Raw genomic sequence first — 20136 nt, 5'->3', positions numbered from 1 at the left:
CAGCCATAGCGTACGGATCTCCGTGCCGGTACGTTCACAGGAGCTCAGTCCGTCAGTTCACCTGATGATGGCGACATGTTTGATCGCCGAAATATTGTGCCCGTTGGACACTATAGACCGGCAGCATACCCGTGGATATTTTGATTATCAAATACGCCGGGAGAAACTCAAGAATCACAAATTCATAAGTGTTTCCCTCATCAGCAAGTCAATCTAAATTTTATCAACAGCATCATACCAGACATGTACATCATGTCTTAGCAATTGATAAACCACACAACCCTCATTATTATTGTCAATGAAGGATCAGAAGTACTGCTCTGGAAACCGGAATGACTTTACCATATGCTTGTCATTTCAGTGAAATAACTACACATATAATTTCTGGAGTCCCAAGGCTACCCTCTCTTAGTAGTCTGATGGTCACTGGTGACACCATCATTGAGATTCATGGTGAACTTAAACTGTTAAAGTTTCCTCCCACAGCTTGATTTTTTTTCAGTGTTAGTTCTCCCATATTTTTACTTCAAAAGTCATAGGATCGTGCCTAATGCTGAACCACAGCTTACTGTTGACCATCTTTATAATTATTTGCATGCTGAACTGATGTACAAGCAAGCTGGACAAGTACTAGCAGTACTCACACCCTGAGCGTTCCCTATAAACTTAACCATGATTCAGTCCTACCACCTCTCAGTTTACAGGTGCACACTTTACAGCTGTACCACCAGAATTGACATGTATACAGATAGTTCATTTGTAGGTTTTGGTGGGTGAATTTGCAAGTATCAAAATAGGTGACATATATGGCCATATCTTTTGATTGCATTGGCTTAGAATCTTAAATTATTTACACTGTCAAGGAACCATAGACCTTAGTATTTGACACAAATTTCAGTTTGATACCTCTACCTATTCATGAGAAAAAAGGGTCTTAACAGATGAACAGACAGACAGATGTACAAAAAAAAATGGCAAAAAAAGTATTTCTTATGTTATATAGTTACAGATTAACAGTTTTCAAATTTTTTTCCTTTACTTGTGCTGTGAAATCTTGCTTCTTATCTAATTTAATAATTCTAGGTCAATGGAAAGTATCCTGTAGTTTTGATGTATGAATTTGTGACAATTGAAGTATGTGACATATTTTGATTGCACTGACATAAATGCTTAAATTTTTCACATTGCCAAGGAGCTGTAAACCTTAGTATGTGGCGTAAATTTCAATTTGATACATCTCCCTGTGCCTGAGAAAAGGAATCTTGACAGACATATAGACAGGCAGACTACATGATTCTGTGTTGGTACCATTTTTTGAGATATGGAACCCTAAAATAAGTGTTATTCTCATTAGGAAACTCACCAACCATATCCACTGCCAAGGCTAGTTTTGTAGAATGGTGCCCTGAAAGTGGGCCTCAAGTAAAAACATTTTGCTGCTGCTCCATCCATTGTTTACAATATAATGCTTCTGTAGCAGTGTGTTGAATTCATATGGCCCTTCCTTAATCTCTATCCTTGTTATGTGAGTCACACTCTTGTGGCCACCTTCACTGCACAGCATATTGCATAAAGCTACCTGTAAAGTTGGTGATGTATCACATGCACTTAAAACTAATTTCTGTTCATATTATTGTGGATTTTTGTATAGCTTTGTCAACTTCCAATTTAATTTTGCACATGTGATGCATAAATGGATGTTCCCAAAAGTGCTTACAAATATCTTTATTTTAGCATTCAAGCAATGCTCTTACATTGTTTGACCTGATTGCCATGTGTGTTGACGTGGCAAAGGGATGCAGATATTTAGAAGAGATGCATTTTGTTCATCGAGATCTTGCTTGCCGCAACTGCCTTGTATCATCTAATGATCCTCAAACAAGAATTGTAAAAATTGGTGATTTTGGTCTTGCAAGAGATATATACAAGAACGATTATTATCGGAAAGAGGGCGAAGGTCTGTTGCCTGTTCGGTAAGTATCAAAACACATACATGAAAGCTTTTAATCTTTTCAAGTGCCCTTTTTATTATTATTTAATCTGACCAAGTAAAATATGAACTAAGTTATTAACATTATTTAAGTATTTGGTTGTATTGTTATGTTATGCCACTCATATTTTGTTTGACAATTTCAAACTACTTTCTGTCACCAAATAGGTGTTTGTGGATTCAGTGCTTTAGTAATAGGATGGTGAATATATGACTACAGAGAATATTTTCTTCATATTTGTGATAATTTCCACAATATTGTATGTTTTTAATGTCAGTAATTTTTTTTATTAGTATCGGATTGTAGAATTTTTAGGAAAACTGTGATTAAACATGAAGTCAACTCTCCATGAATCACTTCACAAAAGTAAACATATGCAAATAATAATAATTTCTAAAATTTGCTGGTGACTTGTGCAAAACTGAATGAAGCACTAAAATAAGGTCTAGAACAGACAAATGGAGTGTCAGTGGATACCATAAATATGCTTTATACAGATGCTTGGTCTATTTCTGTTGACAAGTTAATGTCTAATGTGTGCAGTCATTTACCATGTGGTATTTTCTGACAGTACATACAAGAAATTGTTATATTTGTTCCTCCATTTATCTTATTTTACCATTGTACCTGGGTGTAACAGTTATACATAGAGAAATTTAACATTTGTTTCATCCATACTGAAGGCCACAATCTAGAATAGTTGAGATTGTGACCTTCTTTCAGTTCCACCCATGCATGAGTGATTTGATTTTGCTTCAACTTTCCAAGCAAAGATCTGACACTTTTGCAGCAATGAAGAGTAAGACTGTGTTTATTTTGCAGAACTTGTACAGGATGTTGAAGAACAGTGTACAAAGCTCAGTGCAGTTGTTCAGGCATTGGCCTCACATTCAGGAGGATGTGTGGCCATCCTGATTTAGTTTTTCCATGGTTCTCATAACTCATTTCAGGAAAATGGCTTGGTTCCTTCGTGAAGTCCACAGCTGACCACCACTCCATCCTCTTAAAGCATAATTAAATATTTTGTGTGTACAGTTTTGAGCTATTTATTTGAATTGTATTATGATGACAAATCCAGTATCACTGTAAGAACGTGATCACAAATATTATAGTTTCTTTTTTCTTCTTTTTATCATATTTTATTTTATTTTTATTTATTTATTTTGCAATCTACTGCCCTTACCTGTTGCATTAATTTTAAAGAATATGAGGGTTCCAACAATATAGAGACATGATAAAGAAAGAATGCCAGATATCTTAAATAGAGTTTTATATGAGTCAAATGTGCCATCTTTGCACCTGTGTTGAGATCATTTTATATAGGTTTTAACTAGATTACCAATTGTTCACACAAGAACATTCATATAATAGGGTTGGTTACTGCACTGAAACAAATCACACTATATTAGCATACAATTAGGATTTCTGATGTTAATTTTTCACAGCCCTACAAATATCACATTTTAGAATTAAAATACGAACACTGTACGCAGGTGTATGTTACCATTTCTTAAAAGGAACAAAATAAAAATATTTTTGTACTAACGATGTCCATTACGTTTCAGAATTTCCATTGCGCTCTTCTGATGCAAACATAAAGTAAACAACTACCATTTAGTGCTTGACATGATGTATATAAGAGCATCTTCTTAAATTATAAATTTCAGGTGGATGGCACCAGAGTCCTTAGTGGATGGTGTGTTCACGACTCAGTCTGATGTCTGGTCTTTTGGCGTACTGACATGGGAAATAATGACTTTTGGTCAACAGCCATATCCAGCAAGAACAAACCTGGAAGTGCTACATTATGTGAGAAATGGTGGACGACTTGGAAGACCTAACAGCTGTCCTGATGAATTGTGAGTTGTTATGTAGTATTATTTTTTCACGAAAGAGTCATTTCGTGTGTGGTCTCTATGGCACACAAACAACACAGGAGTGCATGAACTAGCAAGATGTCTCTTCTGCTGTCATTTCTTTATCCCACTGGGTTTGTCAATGGTATGTTTGCATATGACACATCAGTAGTGTGTTGGGGATTGCTTTGTGTTAATTGTGAAACTAAGGTGCTTCATATGTCTAGCATGCGTTTATTACCTCTCACGGCACTATCGCTTCATCTATGGTATAGGACCATGATGCCATGTTCATCCCCCCATCCCAAAGAGGGATACATACAGATGGAGACACCTGGATTTGTGCCATATATTACAAAGGTGTAAAAAATGGCTAAAGGCATCCCACTCAGTTGTGAGAAAAATCTTCCCAGATTTGGATATGTCTCTTCCTCCATTCCAACATTCAGCAGAGGGAGCATCAATCATTATACATTAGTTGCAGGCATCAACAGCACAGAGCCTTCTGCAGTAGCCAGCAGTGATGCAGAGCTCAGAAGATTGACTCTAGTATCCAGAAAGAGTCCAGGTCCATGGGAATCCTGTGATCCAGATTGAGAGTGGTGGTTTATTAACACTGGTAGAGGCTTGAAGATGCAGAGTGATGGTAATGGTGATGAAGGTACAACCAATATGTTTGCCATCTTGCAGTGGTCAGTGGCCAGTGGTGGTGGTTACAGAAATAGTATCATGAGGCAAAGTCAATTCAGGTGATGGCACAGTTGGCCATCCTCAGCAGAGAGCTGTTCAAGTTCCCATGGTTGCAGGCAACCATGCTGGTTCATGCCCAAATGTGCAACCACAGGGTATGTCAATGGGGGTGATCGATATGTGGTCGAGTTTGCAGAGGTCCTGAGGTAACTAGCTACAGTAGGTAGTGTATGTTGCAGTTAGGTCACCTATGGAGCACATCTGTAAAACTGCCAGCATAACACTACATGCACTCATAAAAGAGCAGCAGGCTCTGTTGGTGACCTTTTGTATGCATTTAGCACATGCACCTTGAAAGTCCACTCCATCTTCTGAACTTCACCAATACATGTTGATTAGAAAGGGCTATCATCATGTGGTCTATGCAGTTTTGTGTTCAAATGTCAGTGAACTTATGTGACATAAACTGTAGCACATTGCTGGTCAGGCCAGTTTCAGGGCTTTTGCTGTGTTGGGGCCAATCCAGATGAAGAAAAGAAACTTTGGTAATGTGTTGACCACAACAGAACACAATGCCATGTAAAAAGGCTATACGCAATCAAGCTGCATGTACTTCAGTGATTGGCTGGTTGTGATCTGAAAATGGACCACTTTCTGGAAGCCAAAATAGAGATGGGAGCCCATAAGGAGGTGAGGAAGGGCTCACCATTAACATTACGGAAGGCTGGCATGAAATGGATCCCACAGTTGTGTATACTTGAGGACTATACATAGCAATGCAATCTTTGAGCCATATTCTGTCAGATGTGTTCTGGGACTGAAAAGGGTCAACATTTTATTTTGATCAGTAACAAACTGGAATTTCATGCTCATTTTTCCTATCATTAGAACCTCCTTTACAGTTGGTGAAAAACTGATCTGCACACTATGGGCCATTGGTGCATGCGCAATAACGTGCTCCAAACTTCCTGCATCATGATGCAAGAGCACAGCTGCGACATTATATTTTGATTAATCCCATCATGAACTGCAGCCTTTAGTGGTATAGAACAAGTGAAATAATACATTAATATGAAGATGTAGTCATTGCAGGAAACTTGTATGGAGTGTGTTAACAGCAAATTGTGACTAGTGCTAATCTACATACATTGGTAATCATGATAAGTACTTTCAGGTTACTCTATATAGGCAGAAAAACAGCTTCAGTACTTTGAAGAAAAAAGCCACTGCACCCCTTTGACAATACTCAGATTCTGTATTTATCTAATCCTTCAACTGAAGCAATTAAGTAACTTTGTTGAGAACACTATCAGCTGTCAATATACAGGCCAAGTCAAAATCTGTTCAATATAAGCATTAGAGTTATGTGTAAACATTAGAGTTATGTTTAAGCATTAGAGTTATGTGAACTTTACACCTCAGAGTCTAAGTATCCTGATACATCAAAGTAGGACTAATAAGGTACTCTTTGACATTGTTTTCGATTATCTGATGATTTTCAGTTTCCTGCATGATGTCTACCAGCAACATGTTGTATTCTTGCACAAAGATACAAAACATTATTCTAAACACTAGACAGGGATACATAACCTATATAGAAATTATTTTTATTTCTAGTATTGTGTTTTTGAATAGCATAGATTATACTAAATCCACTCTTGTTGTCTGCCACAAATAGCATTAGGGAGTAAATATATTGACATGTAAGTGTGAGAATCCCCAGATCCTTATGCAAAATATTTGGCTGTCAACTATACACAATATTCTCAAGCAAGTGCCTCTAATGGTTAATATAATGAAAGAGAATTCTAAATGCAAAGCAGGTAGGACCAAGTTTTTTTAGTTACTCATGCACATACTGGTGCCACCTCTGTTAAATATCCATTTGGTTGCCTAAGAACATCCAGTATGCTCCTTGATCTCAACCTGTGTTAGCTGTATGTCATTTTTATTTGTTTGGAATTGCATAATGTCAGTATTTGTAATATTAAGGGTTAAACTGTTTGTTATTAACCAGTTGTAAATTATTCTCCTGGCTCTGCATATTATGGATACATTTGGATTTCTATCTGTATACTTGTCCCAGTGGAAAATACTACAGTTTTTGAACAGTCCTTCATTATCCAACATCCAATATCCAAATTTATGTAGGTCAAGAACAAAAGAAGACCAAGCTCTAAACTTTGTGTCTGTCAGCTCTGTTTCAGTTTTTCTTTTTTCTACAACTAAGAAGTAGAGTCTTTATTACATCTTATTCAGTCTTTTTTCCTTCTGTTGCCCAGGACCAGGAATCTGACAGTGTTATTGTATTATTAGTGTATCACCCACAGTTAGTTACAGAACAAGTTTTTTTGAGTAATGTAAGTTTTTTGCCACAAATATTATTTAATTTTTAATCAGTTATATCTCAGGTGCATTCCTCTCTGAAGACAATGCTTTATTCCATCAGTATAGGAAATTAATTTGTTTGATTATACCAGTCCCAAGGCTACTGACAGAAAATGCCATATATGCTTTCACCAATCAAATTTTGAATGATCTGAATAACCGAACACCACCCATTGGGATTTTTTGTGCTCTCTCAAAGGCTTTTGATTGTGTAAATCATGAAATTCTGCTAGACAAGCTCAAGTATTGTGGCATGAGTGGGACAGTGCACAAATGGTTTAATTCATACCTAACTGGAAGAGTGCAGAAAGTTGAAATCAGTAGTTCTCATAACATGCAAAGATCAGCACATTCCTCAAACTGGGGAACTATCAAGAATGGGGTTCCACAAGGGTCAGTATTGGTTCCTTTGTTGTTCTTAATATATATTAATGACTTGCCATTCTATATTCATGAAGAGGCAAAGTTAGTTCTCTTTGCTGATGATACAAGTATAGTAATCACACCTGACAAACAAGAATTAACTGATGAAATTGTCAATACTGTCTTTCAGAAAATTACTAAGTGGTTCCTTGTAAACGGACTCTCACTGAATTTTGATAAGACACAGTACATACAGTTCTGTACAGTGAATGGTATGATGCCATTAATAAATATAGACCTTAATCAGAAGCATATAGCTAAGGTAGAATATTCCAAACTTTAGGTGTGTCCATTGATGAGAGATTAAATTGGAAGAAACACATTGATGCATTGATGATCTGCTGAAACGTTTGAGTTCAGCTACTTATGCAATAAGGGTCATTGCAAATTTTGGTGATAAACATCTTAGTAAATTAGCTTACTACGCCTATTTTCACTCATTGCTTTCATATGGCATCATATTTTGGGGTAATTCATCACTGAGGAGTAAAGTATTTATTGCACAAAAGCGTGTAATCAGAATAATAGCTGGAGTCCACCCAAGATCATCCTGCAGACATTTATTTAAGGATCTAGGAATATTCACAGTAGCTTCTCAGTATATATACTCTCTTATGAAATTTGTTATTAACAACCAAACCCAATTCAAAAGTAATAGCAGTGTGCATAACTATAATACTAGGAGAAAGGATGATCTTCACTATTCAAGATTAAATCTAACTTTGGCACAGAAAGGGGTGAATTATACTGGCACTAAAGTCTTTGGTCACTTACCAAATAGTATCAAAAGTCTGACAGATAACCATCAAGTATTTAAGAAGAAATTAAAAGAATTTCTGAATGACAACTCCTTCTACTCCAGAGAGGAATTTTTAGATATAAATTAAGAAAAAAAATATTAAAAAAATAAAATAAAAAATAAAAATAATAAAAAAACACAAAAAAAATAAAAAGTTGATATATTAACTTAAGTATGTTGTTAAATTAACTTAATTATGTCATGTATTGGAAAATTTGACTCGTTCCACATCATTACGAAATATCGTATTCATGATCCATGGAACTAGTATTAATCTAATCTAATCTAAAGATTTCTAATTTAGTCACAGTGAGACACATTTATTTACTGATTCACATTTACTTAAATTAAATTAATAGAATCAATGGGGAAGAAATTATGGGAAAGCAGTGACATAAACTGATGTCAATAAAATACATTCAGAAGTGTGAACTCTACAGTGCAATAAGCATGTTGTGAGAAATATAAAATTGTGCCAGGCCATGATACAAAACTACAGCTTCGCCTTATAAAGATCTGTCTCGGTTACCAACTAAGCCACCATATTTGCCTCCAGCATGTGAAGTTGTGCTTAGAAGGCCTAACTGGTTAAGGAGACTGTTCATTATAAGTAGGAGATCCAGGTTCAAATCTGAGTTATGATGTGTATTGTAAACATTTCTCTTGATATGACTTCTCTTGTTCTTCTCAATGAAAATGACTCAAGGTATACATGAACAAAAAGTAGACTGTTAAACTCTTTGAATTTGAGGCACTTAGAAGAATTTTGGGCCTAGAAAACCAGTTATTTATGCCATTATTTAAAGTGTTTCTGGCACACACATTTTTGATATATCGTAAAGGGTAATACATACCAGTATTAAAAAAGACCAGGCTCCAAAGTTTATTTTTCATATTTACTTTAGTTCTTTGATAGATTACAAATTTTAAAATAATCAGTATAACCATGAGTATAATAATTCTTACAAAACTGAGCGAGGTGGCACAGTGGTTAGCCCACTGGACTCACATTCTGGAGGACAACTGTTCAATCCCACATCCAGCCATCCTGATTTAGGTTTTCTGTGATTTCCCTAAGTCACTTCAGGCAAGTGCCAGGATGGTTCCTTAGAAAGGGCATGGCCGACTTCCTCTCCCATCCTTCCCTAATCCGATGAGACTAATGACCTCGCTGTTTGGTCTCTTCCTCCCATATCAACCCAAATCGTTACAAAAAAGTGCAAACTGAGTTATTGAAAAATTATGAGTAAAATTCACTTTTGTATGGAAAAGTCTCAAGTATTCTCGCATGCAGAGAGGAATGTTGCAATCAAGGTGATACTAGTTTGTTTATTTCATGCTTGTTTTGCCAGTAAATTGTCTCCCCCTCTCCAAACAAATCTTAGAACTCTGTGTTGGATTCTGCTTTCTCATGAGATTTCTCTGTAAAAAAGGATGAGATTAAAACAAATGAAACAAAGCTAAATTGTAAATTCAGCAGCAGTGTGTATCATATTAATGACGAAAAGTTGTAGCAGACTGCAGTTTACCTGAACATGAATCTTTCAGACTATTTCCACTCAGATATTTCTCCTTCTGATCCAGAATCATTAAATTCTTCCTCTTGAGCTTCCAAAATGCCTTGCTCACTCAGAAAACATGACATATTTGTAGCAGAATTACAGAAAACTGCAAAATCTGAGTACACACACAAAATTACAATAATGTAATTACACATTGGTTCAGCCATTCACAACAGCAGCTGTTACATTTCCAATTGTTTCTTTTGAAATAATTCAAGAAATTGACAACAGTAGGCTGTTATAACGTCAAGTTGAACACATATATTTCAAAACGACACAACACATGTAAGTAACTGAGCTAGTTGACAAAGCAAGACATGTGAACACAGTCACATTCAAATGAGCACTGACTCCAAGTCTAGCAGCCGCTGGCTGGCTGACCACTTAGGTGGCGCGGCTGCTGCATGGCTGGCAGACAGCGCCGCATGTAGAGGATGCGCGTAATTGCGCGACAGCACTTTGAATGATCGGCGAGTCACAACACTTTTCGACCCTTTGAAATTTTTGCACTGCTCTTGATGGAGGTGGCCTGTAGATTGCTAACGTCCATAGGTGTTCTTTCACTGGCTGTAAAGTCTCGAGGAGGAGGCTTCCTGTATGGACGGGAGTGTCCCCGATGATAACGGGTCGAGATGACAGGAGACGTAGGGGTTGAAACTGCTCTCCCGTGCACCAATCTGCCCGTTGCAGCAAGTCCCATTGATATAACAGGAGACATGGGTGACGGGTCGACGTCCGTAGGAGAAGGAGGTGAGTAGAGTTGCTCCGACAGATGATGGTCATCCGGTTCCTGCATGGGCACATCTCCTGGTGGCATCCGTTCTTGTACTAGCACAGAGATGATGGTGAGAGGGCTGTGTTGTGAGTAATGAGAGATGCCAAGATCCGGAGCACAAGGTAGAGCCAAAGCTGGTGCAGCGGCATTCGGAACAGGCGTCGCCAGCACACGAAGCCGGAGCTGGTCCGAATGACGCACTGCAACACCCGTGTCCATCTGGATTTCATACAGGCGTCGGCCACGGTGTTTTAAGATGCAGCCCAGACTCCATTTTGGCCGCCTGCCATATCCCCGTACCCATACAAGGTCGTCGGCGGTGAACCGGCCAAGCGAAGTCACCCACGGCCGTGAGGTGGAAGGCCGCAGAAGATGAAGTAGTGTGCAGGGCTGTCGGCCATGTAATAGCTCAGCCGGGCTGTGGTTGCCCATGGGGTTCAAACGGTAAGAAGCCAGAAATTGAAGAAGCGCATCATCAGCAGCAGAAGAAGTCAGGAGTTTCCTCATCTGAGCCTTAAATGTGCGAACCAGTCGTTCAGCCTCACCGTTTGAATGTGAATGAAACGGAGGGGCCGTGACATGCATGACGCTGTGATGAGCACAAAAATCTGCAAATTTCGGACCATTATCAGTAACAAGAGTAGAGGGAAGGCCTTCCAAAGAAAAAATGCGGGAGAGAGCTTTTGTGGTTGCCACAGTAGTAGGCGACGTGCAACAGACAATGAAAGGAAAGTTAGAGTAGGCATGAATTACGAGTAGCCAATAAGTACCTAAAAAAGGTCCCGCCAAGTCAGCATGAATGTGCTGCCAGGGCATCTCAGGTGAAGGCCACGGTGACAAAGATGACTTCGGGGCGGTTGCCTGTAACGCACAAGCGCCGCAGGCAGCGACCATATGTGCTATTTCAGAGTCAATGCTAGGCTAGTACACATGACGGCGCGCCAGAGATTTTGTGCGAGAGACACCCCAGTGCCCATGGTGAAGGCGGCGCAAGACCGAAGCACGCAAAGACGCAGATACCACAACACAAAGCGGAGCATTGTCGGTGGTAAGGAGGATAACACCATCCCTAGCCATGAGGCAGTAGCGCAAAGCATAGTAGTTCCGCAACAGATGAGAAGTCTTAGCGGATGCACAATCTGGCCATCCCTTCTGAATACAGCGTAAAACCCGGGAGAGGGTATGGTCAGAACCCGTATCACCCGCCAGCCGGTCCCCAGTGATGGGGAATCCGTCCACAACCCGCTGCTCGGCAACATCCAGGTGGAAACAAAAAAGTTCATCCCTATCGAATGCCAGATCAGGACCCATGGGAAGGCGAGACAGTGCATCAGCATTCGCATGTTGAGCCGTCGGACAGAAATGAACCTCATAATTGAAATGAGACAAGTAAAGAGCCCAACACTGGAGGCGGTGTGCAGCCTTGTCGGGAAGTGACGTTGATGGATGAAACAAGGAAACAAGTAATTTGTGATCCGTAACAAGATGAAATTTGGATCCCTAGATAAAAACACCAAACTTATGAAGAGCATAAATAATGGCCAAAGCTTCTTTTTCAATTTGAGAATACTTTTGTTCGGCATCCGTGAGCGTTTTGGAGGCATAAGCAATGGGTTGTTCAGAACCATCAGAAAAACAGTGCGCAAGAACTGCACCGACCCCGTATTGAGAGGCATCCGTGGTAAGAACAAAATGTTGGCCAGGTCGATAAGTAGCCAGGCACGGGGCCTGTTTCTGCATAGTCTTCAATTTCTGGAAAGCCGCTTCGCGTGACGCGGACCAGTGAAAAGGCACGTTTTTATGCAACAGGCGATGCAACGGCTGAGCCACCGAAGGAGCAGGCGGTAACAACTTGTGATAGTATACTATTTTCCCCAAGGAGGCCTGCAGTTCCTTAACAGATGTAGGGCGAGGAAGGGCATCGATCGCAGTGACAATTTGCTGAAGTGGACGAATACCATCCCGAGAGAGTTGAAATCCCAAATACGTGATAAATGCCTGAAAAAATTGTGATTTCTGAAGATTACATTTAAGACCGGCAGTCTGTAAGACATGAAAAAGTGTGCGGAGGTTCAGTGGTGGAGCCAGTGACAACAATGTCGTCCATGTAATTGATACACCCAGGGACAGGGAGCAATAATTGTTCCAAGAATCGCTGAATGAGAGCAGGGGTGCTGGCAACCCCGAATGGCAAGCGTTGGTATTGATAGAGGCCGAAAGGCGTGTTAAGGACCAGAAACTGCCGGGAAGCAGCGTCGAGAGTAAGCTGATGATAAGCTTCCGACAGGTCAATTTTAGAAAAATACTGGCCACCCGCAAGTTTAGTGAAAAATTCTTCAGGTCGGGGCATAGGGTAAGTGTCGATGAGACATTGTGCATTTACAGTGGTTTTAAAATTGCCACAGAGATGAATATCACCATTGGGCTTAGCAACAACAACGACAGGAGAGGACCACTCACTGGAAGTGACAGGAAGCAAGATCACTGAAGTAGTGAGATGATCTAGCTCCCATTTTACCCGATCATGAAGGGCCACAGGAATGGGCCGAGCCCAAAAAAACTTAGGCCGAGTAGTGGGTTTGAGTGTGATATGAGCTTCAAAGTCGTTTGCACAGCATAACCCCCATGAACCATGGACCTTGCCGCTGGTGGGGAGGCTTGCGTGCCTCAGCGATACAGATGGCCGTACCGTAGGTGCAACCACAACGGAGGGGTATCTGTTGAGAGGCCAGACAAACATGTGGTTCCTGAAGAGGGGCAGCAGCCTTTTCAGTAGTTGCAGGGGCAACAGTCTGGATGATTGACTGATCTGGCCTTGTAACATTAACCAAAACGGCCTTGCTGTGCTGGTACTGCGAACGGCTGAAAGCAAGGGGAAACTACAGCCGTAATTTTTCCCGAGGACATGCAGCTCTACTGTATGATTAAATGATGATGGCGTCCTCTTGGGTAAAATATTCCGGAGGTAAAATAGTCCCCCATTCGGATCTCCGGGCGGTGACTACTCAGGAGGACGTCGTTATCAGGAGAAAGAAAACTGGCGTTCTACGGATCGGAGCGTGGAATGTCAGATCCCTTAATCGGGCAGGTAGGTTAGAAAATTTAAAAAGGGAAATGGATAGGTTAAAGTTAGATATAGTGGGAATTAGTGAAGTTCGGTGGCAGGAGGAACAAGACTTTTGGTCGGGTGATTACAGGGTTATAAATACAAAATCAAATAGGGGTAATGCAGGAGTAGGTTTAATAATGAATAAAAAAATAGGAGTGCGGGTTAGCTACTACAAACAGCATAGTGAACGCATTATTGTGGCCAAGATAGACACAAAGCCCATGCCTACTACAGTAGTACAAGTTTATATGCCAACTACCTCTGCAGATGATGAAGAAATAGATGAAATGTATGACGAGATAAAAGAAATTATTCAGGTAGTGAAAGGAGACGAAAATTTAATAGTCATGGGTGACTGGAATTCATCAGTAGGAAAAGGGAGAGAAGGAAACATAGTAGGTGAATATGGATTGGGGGGAAGGAATGAAAGAGGAAGCCGCCTTGTAGAATTTTGCACAGAGCATAACTTAATCATAGCCAACACTTGGTTCAAGAATCATAAAAGAAGGTTGTATACCTGGAAGAATCCTGGAGATACTAGTAGGTATCAGATAGATTATATAATGGTAAGACAGAGATTTAGGAACCAGGTTTTAAATTGTAAGACATTTCCTGGGGCAGATGTGGATTCTGACCACAATCTATTGGTTATGAACTGCAGATTGAAACTGAAGAAACTGCAAAAAGGTGGGAATTTAAGGAGATGGGACCTGGATAAACTGAAAGAACCAGAGGTTGTAGAGAGTTTCAGGGAGAGCATAAGGGAACAATTGACAGGAATGGGGGAAAGAAATACAGTAGAAGAAGAATGGGTAGCTCTGAGGGATGAAGTAGTGAAGGCAGCAGAGGATCAAGTAGGTAAAAAGACGAGGGCTAATAGAAATCCTTGGGTAACAGAAGAAATATTGAATTTAATTGATGAAAGGAGAAAATACAAAAATGCAGTAAATGAAGCAGGCAAAAAGGAATACAGACGTCTCAAAAATGATATCGACAGGAAGTGCAAAATGGCTAAGCAGGGATGGCTAGAGGACAAATGTAAGGATGTAGAGGCTTGTCTCACTAGGGGTAAGATAGATACTGCCTACAGGAAAATTAAAGAGACCTTTGGAGAGAAGAGAACCACTTGTATGAATATCAAGAGCTCAGATGGCAACCCAGTTCTAAGCAAAGAAGGGAAGGCAGAAAGGTGGAAGGAGTATATAGAGAGTTTATACAAGGGCGATGTACTTGAGGACAATATTATGGAAATGGAAGAGGATGTAGATGAAGACGAAATGGGAGATAAGATACTGCGTGAAGAGTTTGACAGAGCACTGAAAGACCTGAGTCGAAACAAGGCCCCGGGAGTAGACAACATTCCATTTGAACTACTGATGGCCTCGGGAGAGCCAGTCATGACAAAACTCTACCATCTGGTGAGCACGATGTATGAGACAGGCGAAATACCCTCAGACTTCAAGAAGAATATAATAATTCCAATCCCAAAGAAAGCAGGTGTTGACAGATGTGAAAATTACCGAACTATCAGTTTAATAAGTCACAGCTGCAAAATACTAACGCAAATTCTTTACAGACGAATGGAAAAACTGGTAGAAGCCGACCTCAGGGAAGATCAGTTTGGATTCCGTAGAAATGTTGGAACACGTGAGGCAATACTGACCTTACGACTTATCTTAGAAGAAAGATTAAGAAAAGGCAAACCTACGTTTCTAGCATTTGTAGACTTAGAGAAAGCTTTTGACAATGTTAACTGGAATACTCTCTTTCAAATTCTGAAGGTGGCAGGAGTAAAATACAGGGAACGAAAGGCTATTTACAGTTTGTACAGAAACCAGATGGCAGTTATAAGAGTCGAGGGGCATGAAAGGGAAGCAGTGGTTGGGAAAGGAGTAAGACAGGGTTGTAGCCTCTCCCCGATGTTATTCAATCTGTATATTGAGCAAGCAGTAAAGGAAACAAAAGAAAAATTCGGAGTAGGTATTAAAATTCATGGAGAAGAAGTAAAAACTTTGAGGTTCGCCGATGACATTGTAATTCTGTCAGAGACAGCAAAGGACTTGGAAGAGCAGTTGAACGGAATGGACAGTGTCTTGAAAGGAGGATATAAGATGAAAATCAACAAAAGCAAAACGAGGATAATGGAATGTAGTCAAATTAAGTCGGGTGATGCTGAGGGAATTAGATTAGGAAATGAGACACTTAAAGTAGTAAAGGAGTTTTGCTATTTAGGGAGTAAAATAACCGATGATGGTCGAAGTAGAGAGGATATAAAATGTAGACTGGCAATGGCAAGGAAAGCGTTTCTCAAGAAGAGGAATTTGTTAACATCGAGTATAGATTTAAGAGTCAGGAAGTCGTTTCTGAAAGTATTTGTATGGAGTGTAGCCATGTATGGAAGTGAAACATGGACGATAACTAGTTTGGACAAGAAGAGAATAGAAGCTTTCGAAATGTGGTGCTACAGAAGAATGCTGAAGATAAGGTGGGTAGATCACGTAACTAATGAGGAGGTATTGAATAGGATTGGGGAGAAGAGAAGTTTGTGGCACAACTTGACTAGAAGAAGGGATCGGTTGGTAGGACATGTTTTGAGGCATCAAGGGATCACAAATTTAGCATTGGAGGGCAGTGTGGAGGGTAAAAATCGTAGAGGGAGACCAAGAGATGAATACACTAAGCAGATTCAGAAGGATGTAGGCTGCAGTATGTACTGGGAGATGAAGAAGCTTGCACAGGATAGAGTAGCATGGAGAGCTGCATCAAACCAGTCTCAGGACTGAAGACCACAACAACAACAACAACCCAGGAGAAAAAAGGGATGAAAATGTCGTTGACAAGGAATCCAATTGAGCATAAGGAATAGCATCAGAGATGATATTGACAGAGTCATCTATGGAGAACCGAAAAATGTGAAAGGCATCGAAACCAAAAAGATTTTCTGTGTTGCTCTGGTCGAACACAAATATGGGAACAGTGCGAACGATGGATTTGTAAGATACCTCAGCATTAAACTGTCCCAAGTGAGAACTCTTCTGTTTATTGTATGTCCGTAATTGCCTGACAGGAGTGGAGAGCCCAACTGAAGATACGTCTGAGAATTAATGATAGTGGCAGCGGAACTAGTATCCACCTGCATGCGAACATTCTGACCAAGGACTTGGACTGTGAGGAATAACTTCCCTGAAAGGGAAGAAGTGCAATTGATAGACAACACAGAAGCAGAATCAGTGTCATGGTCATGAATTCATGTAAGCGGTTGGATTTGCAAACGGAAGACACATGACCCTTCTTTTTGCAATTGTGACACACAGCCCAACATTGGGGACAATCCTCGCGTGAATGTTTCGTAAAATGCCGCGGACGTGAAGGAAGTTGCTGGGGGTTTTGCTGCAGTTTCTGAGAGGGTTGTTTACGGTTAGGCCGAGGCTGCATGTGGGAGCATACTGAGGCCATGTCAGCTGGCGGGGACATGCCGCACTCATTGTCAACAGCGCACAGAGGTTGTATGTCCCCAACGTCACCCCATGCCTCTGTTTGTGCTCCAGCAGTGCGAGAAATTTCAAAAGACTGTGCAATGGAGAGGACTTCATCTAGAGTCAGATTTGCCAACTGAAGGGCACGTTGCCAAACTTCTTTGTCGGGCGCCAACCGCATAATAGCATCCCGTACCATGAGATCTGCGTAGGATTCTTTGTGAATGTCAGTAATAAATTGACACTTTCGACTGAGGCCATGAAGCTCAGCAGCCCAAGTGCGATAGGATTGATTCTGTTGTTTTTGACAACGATAAAAGGCAACACAAGAGGCTACCACATGCATTTGCTTATGAAAATATACAGACAGAAGTGAGCACATTTCTGCAAAGGACAAAGATGCAGGATCTTTCAAAGGAGCCAATTGTGACAACAATTGATACATTTGAGGTGAAATCCGTGAAAGGAACAGAGACTTACATGTTTGTTCATCCGTGACATGAAATGCCAAGAAGTGCTGTCGAAGACGTTTTTTGTAATCAGACCAGTCTTCCACCATCTCGTCATAAGGAGGAAAAGGAGGTATAGACAACGATGAGAAACAGCCCGCATTGGATGCTGCGACGAAATTGCAAATCGCCGATGTGAGAAGCATTTGCTGTTCAATGAGACCTTGCAATAGTTGCTCTAAAGTAGCCATGGAAACCTGTGGGTCAACGATGAAAATGAAAAATCCACTACCTTGTCACCAATTGTTATAACGTCAAGTTGAACACATTTATTTCAAAACGACACAACACATGTAAGTCACTGAGCTAGTTGACAAAGCAAGACATGTGAACACGGTCACATTCAAATGAGCACTGACTCTAAGTCTAGCGGCCGCTGGCTGGCTGGCTGGCTGCTTACGTGGCGCAGCTGCTGCATGGCTGGCAGACAGCGCCACATGTAGAGGATGCGTGTAATTGCACGGCGGCACTTTGAATGATCGGCGAGTCACAACATAGGCAGCACCCAGCAGAGGATTACAGCCAGAGCTATTGCTTCCTTTGCCATACTAAATAACTACTGCTTATGTGCTACTGACTGCTTAGTATTTAATCAACTTCTTAAAGAATGACACTCACTATCATAGTTTGAGGCACTAATAGGTCCTTCCTTGGGAAGTGGAGAGGTTAGGTTAGGGACAGTTAAAAAGGAAAGGTAGGTCACTTGGATGTCAGGAAGAGAGTGAGTTCTCCCCTTATCCTCAATACAGCATATTAAATTTGGATATTACTAGCTACCTGCCCAACTTCATGTGGGTAGCACTAAACATCTATGGCTAGGTGACTTGTCCAGTGTAGTGGTAATAAATTATGTACACAAACTTTCCTTGTGGATCAGTGTATCTATTAGTGTAAACTATATCAAAATACTTTACAACCATACCTGTGCCTAACCTTCACATACAGACAGAAACATTCAGTGGGAGACTTTAATTTAGTAACATATGTAGATGACTTTGTCAATGGCAATATGCTTAAGATCCAAAGATATTGATTGAGTTGTTCATGTCATACATTATATAATTTCATTTCTAAAGTGTATCACAAAATTTCTGAACAAAGGAATGTATTTCAGCACTACAGATTTATGAGAATATTGGTAGAATTTTTGATGATTTTTGTTTTGCTTTTTAGATCAGTCTGTTTGTTCAAAATAACATTAGGATGTTTTGTCAAATATGTGGAAATTTACATTTATTCCCAGATATTTAACATGCTACCATTTTTGGTCATGTGTAGGATTGACAGGCTTTGTGTTATATCACTGCCTGTGGGTTTTTGTTCTTTTAGGTGTGATATAAATGAAGACTTGTTATGCAAGTGATATTCAAATGTTGTCTGAATCTTGTTTTGAAATTTCTTCCTGTCTGTTCTGTGTATGTTTTCTCACAGCTATTGTATTTTAACACATAACACATCAATAGGTAAATTTAAAGGATTTTTCTAGGGATTGACAAATCCATGATTGTACTGTGTTGTACATTCTGAAGCTTATTATCTTGTTGATATTTTGAAATGCAAGATCGGTTTTATCTGAAATTTTCCCCTTATATGGTATGACAGTAAACAGTTTTTTGGTTACCTTCTGGTTTTTCTAGGGCAATGCTGTCTGTTATTTTCCTTTAATTAGCATTTAGCTGTTTAGTATAAATGTAGTCAACTAAGGTGGGATTGCTTTTGCTATTTTTCTTACTGCTTTTGGGTCAGATGTTATGTTTTCTTTAGTAAGTTGGTATTTTATTAGTCATTCCAAGCAGGCCCAAAAATATGCTTCCTTATGTGTTTCTGGATAACAAGAGCCATTGTGAATTATGCAGTCTGTGGTTGTCTTTTTCCTGAAGATGTTGAATGAGTTCATTGGCCCACTTTTCGTGATTTTAAGGTCTAGCAAGTTAACTCTATTATGTTGTTCATGTTTTATTGTAACTGTGATACCCTTGTGCAAATTATTCCATTGTGAGTGGAATGTGTGTGTTTTTGTTCCTTTAGTGTATCACCTACATATCTGCAGTATATTCTCAGTATTATGTAGGAAAATATTAGCCTGTGAGCCAGACATCCTTTTTAAAACTTTGAGAGATAGTGAAGCAGCAGTCACTGTCAGTTATAGCATAAATCAAGTATCACACAGCAAGCAGCTCTTTATGTAATTACATATTCCATTGAATTAGTATTGATATTGCTGCTCTTGTAAAGACTGAGGGAATGCTTTTTTCCCCCTCACTACAAAATCTGGCACTTATTAAATGATCTTTAAACTGTTGTGACTCGCTGATCATTCAAAGTGCCGCCACGGAATTACGTGCGTCCTCTACATGCGGCACTGTCTGCCAGCCATGCAGCAGCTGCACCACCTAAGTGGCCAGCTGAGCAGCAGCTGCTAGACTGGGACTCAGTGCTCATTCGAATACTAACGTGTACACATGTCTTGCTTGTCAACTTACTCTGTGACTTATATGTGTTGTGTCGTTCTAAAATATATGTGTTAAACTTGACGTTATAACAATTGGCGATGAGGT

At 40.0% G+C, this 20136-nt stretch overlaps 1 protein-coding gene across 1 annotated transcript in view; it reads left to right on the top strand.

Annotated features, from left to right (window-relative positions):
• LOC126183191 (proto-oncogene tyrosine-protein kinase ROS) overlaps window positions 1-20136 on the top strand; it is a 597756-nt gene that overhangs the window by 535750 nt on the left and 41870 nt on the right. Inside the window, exons 34-35 of the mRNA XM_049924934.1 lie at window positions 1735-1973; window positions 3659-3850. Coding sequence (XP_049780891.1) covers window positions 1735-1973; window positions 3659-3850 — 431 coding nt within the window. The remainder of the gene's footprint in view (window positions 1-1734; window positions 1974-3658; window positions 3851-20136) is intronic.

This window comes from Schistocerca cancellata, chromosome 4, assembly GCF_023864275.1.
Source record: "Schistocerca cancellata isolate TAMUIC-IGC-003103 chromosome 4, iqSchCanc2.1, whole genome shotgun sequence".
Taxonomy (NCBI): Eukaryota; Metazoa; Arthropoda; class Insecta; order Orthoptera; family Acrididae; genus Schistocerca; species Schistocerca cancellata.
Note: the sequence above shows the minus strand (reverse complement) of the source record. Positions and strands in the feature narration are given on the sequence as shown.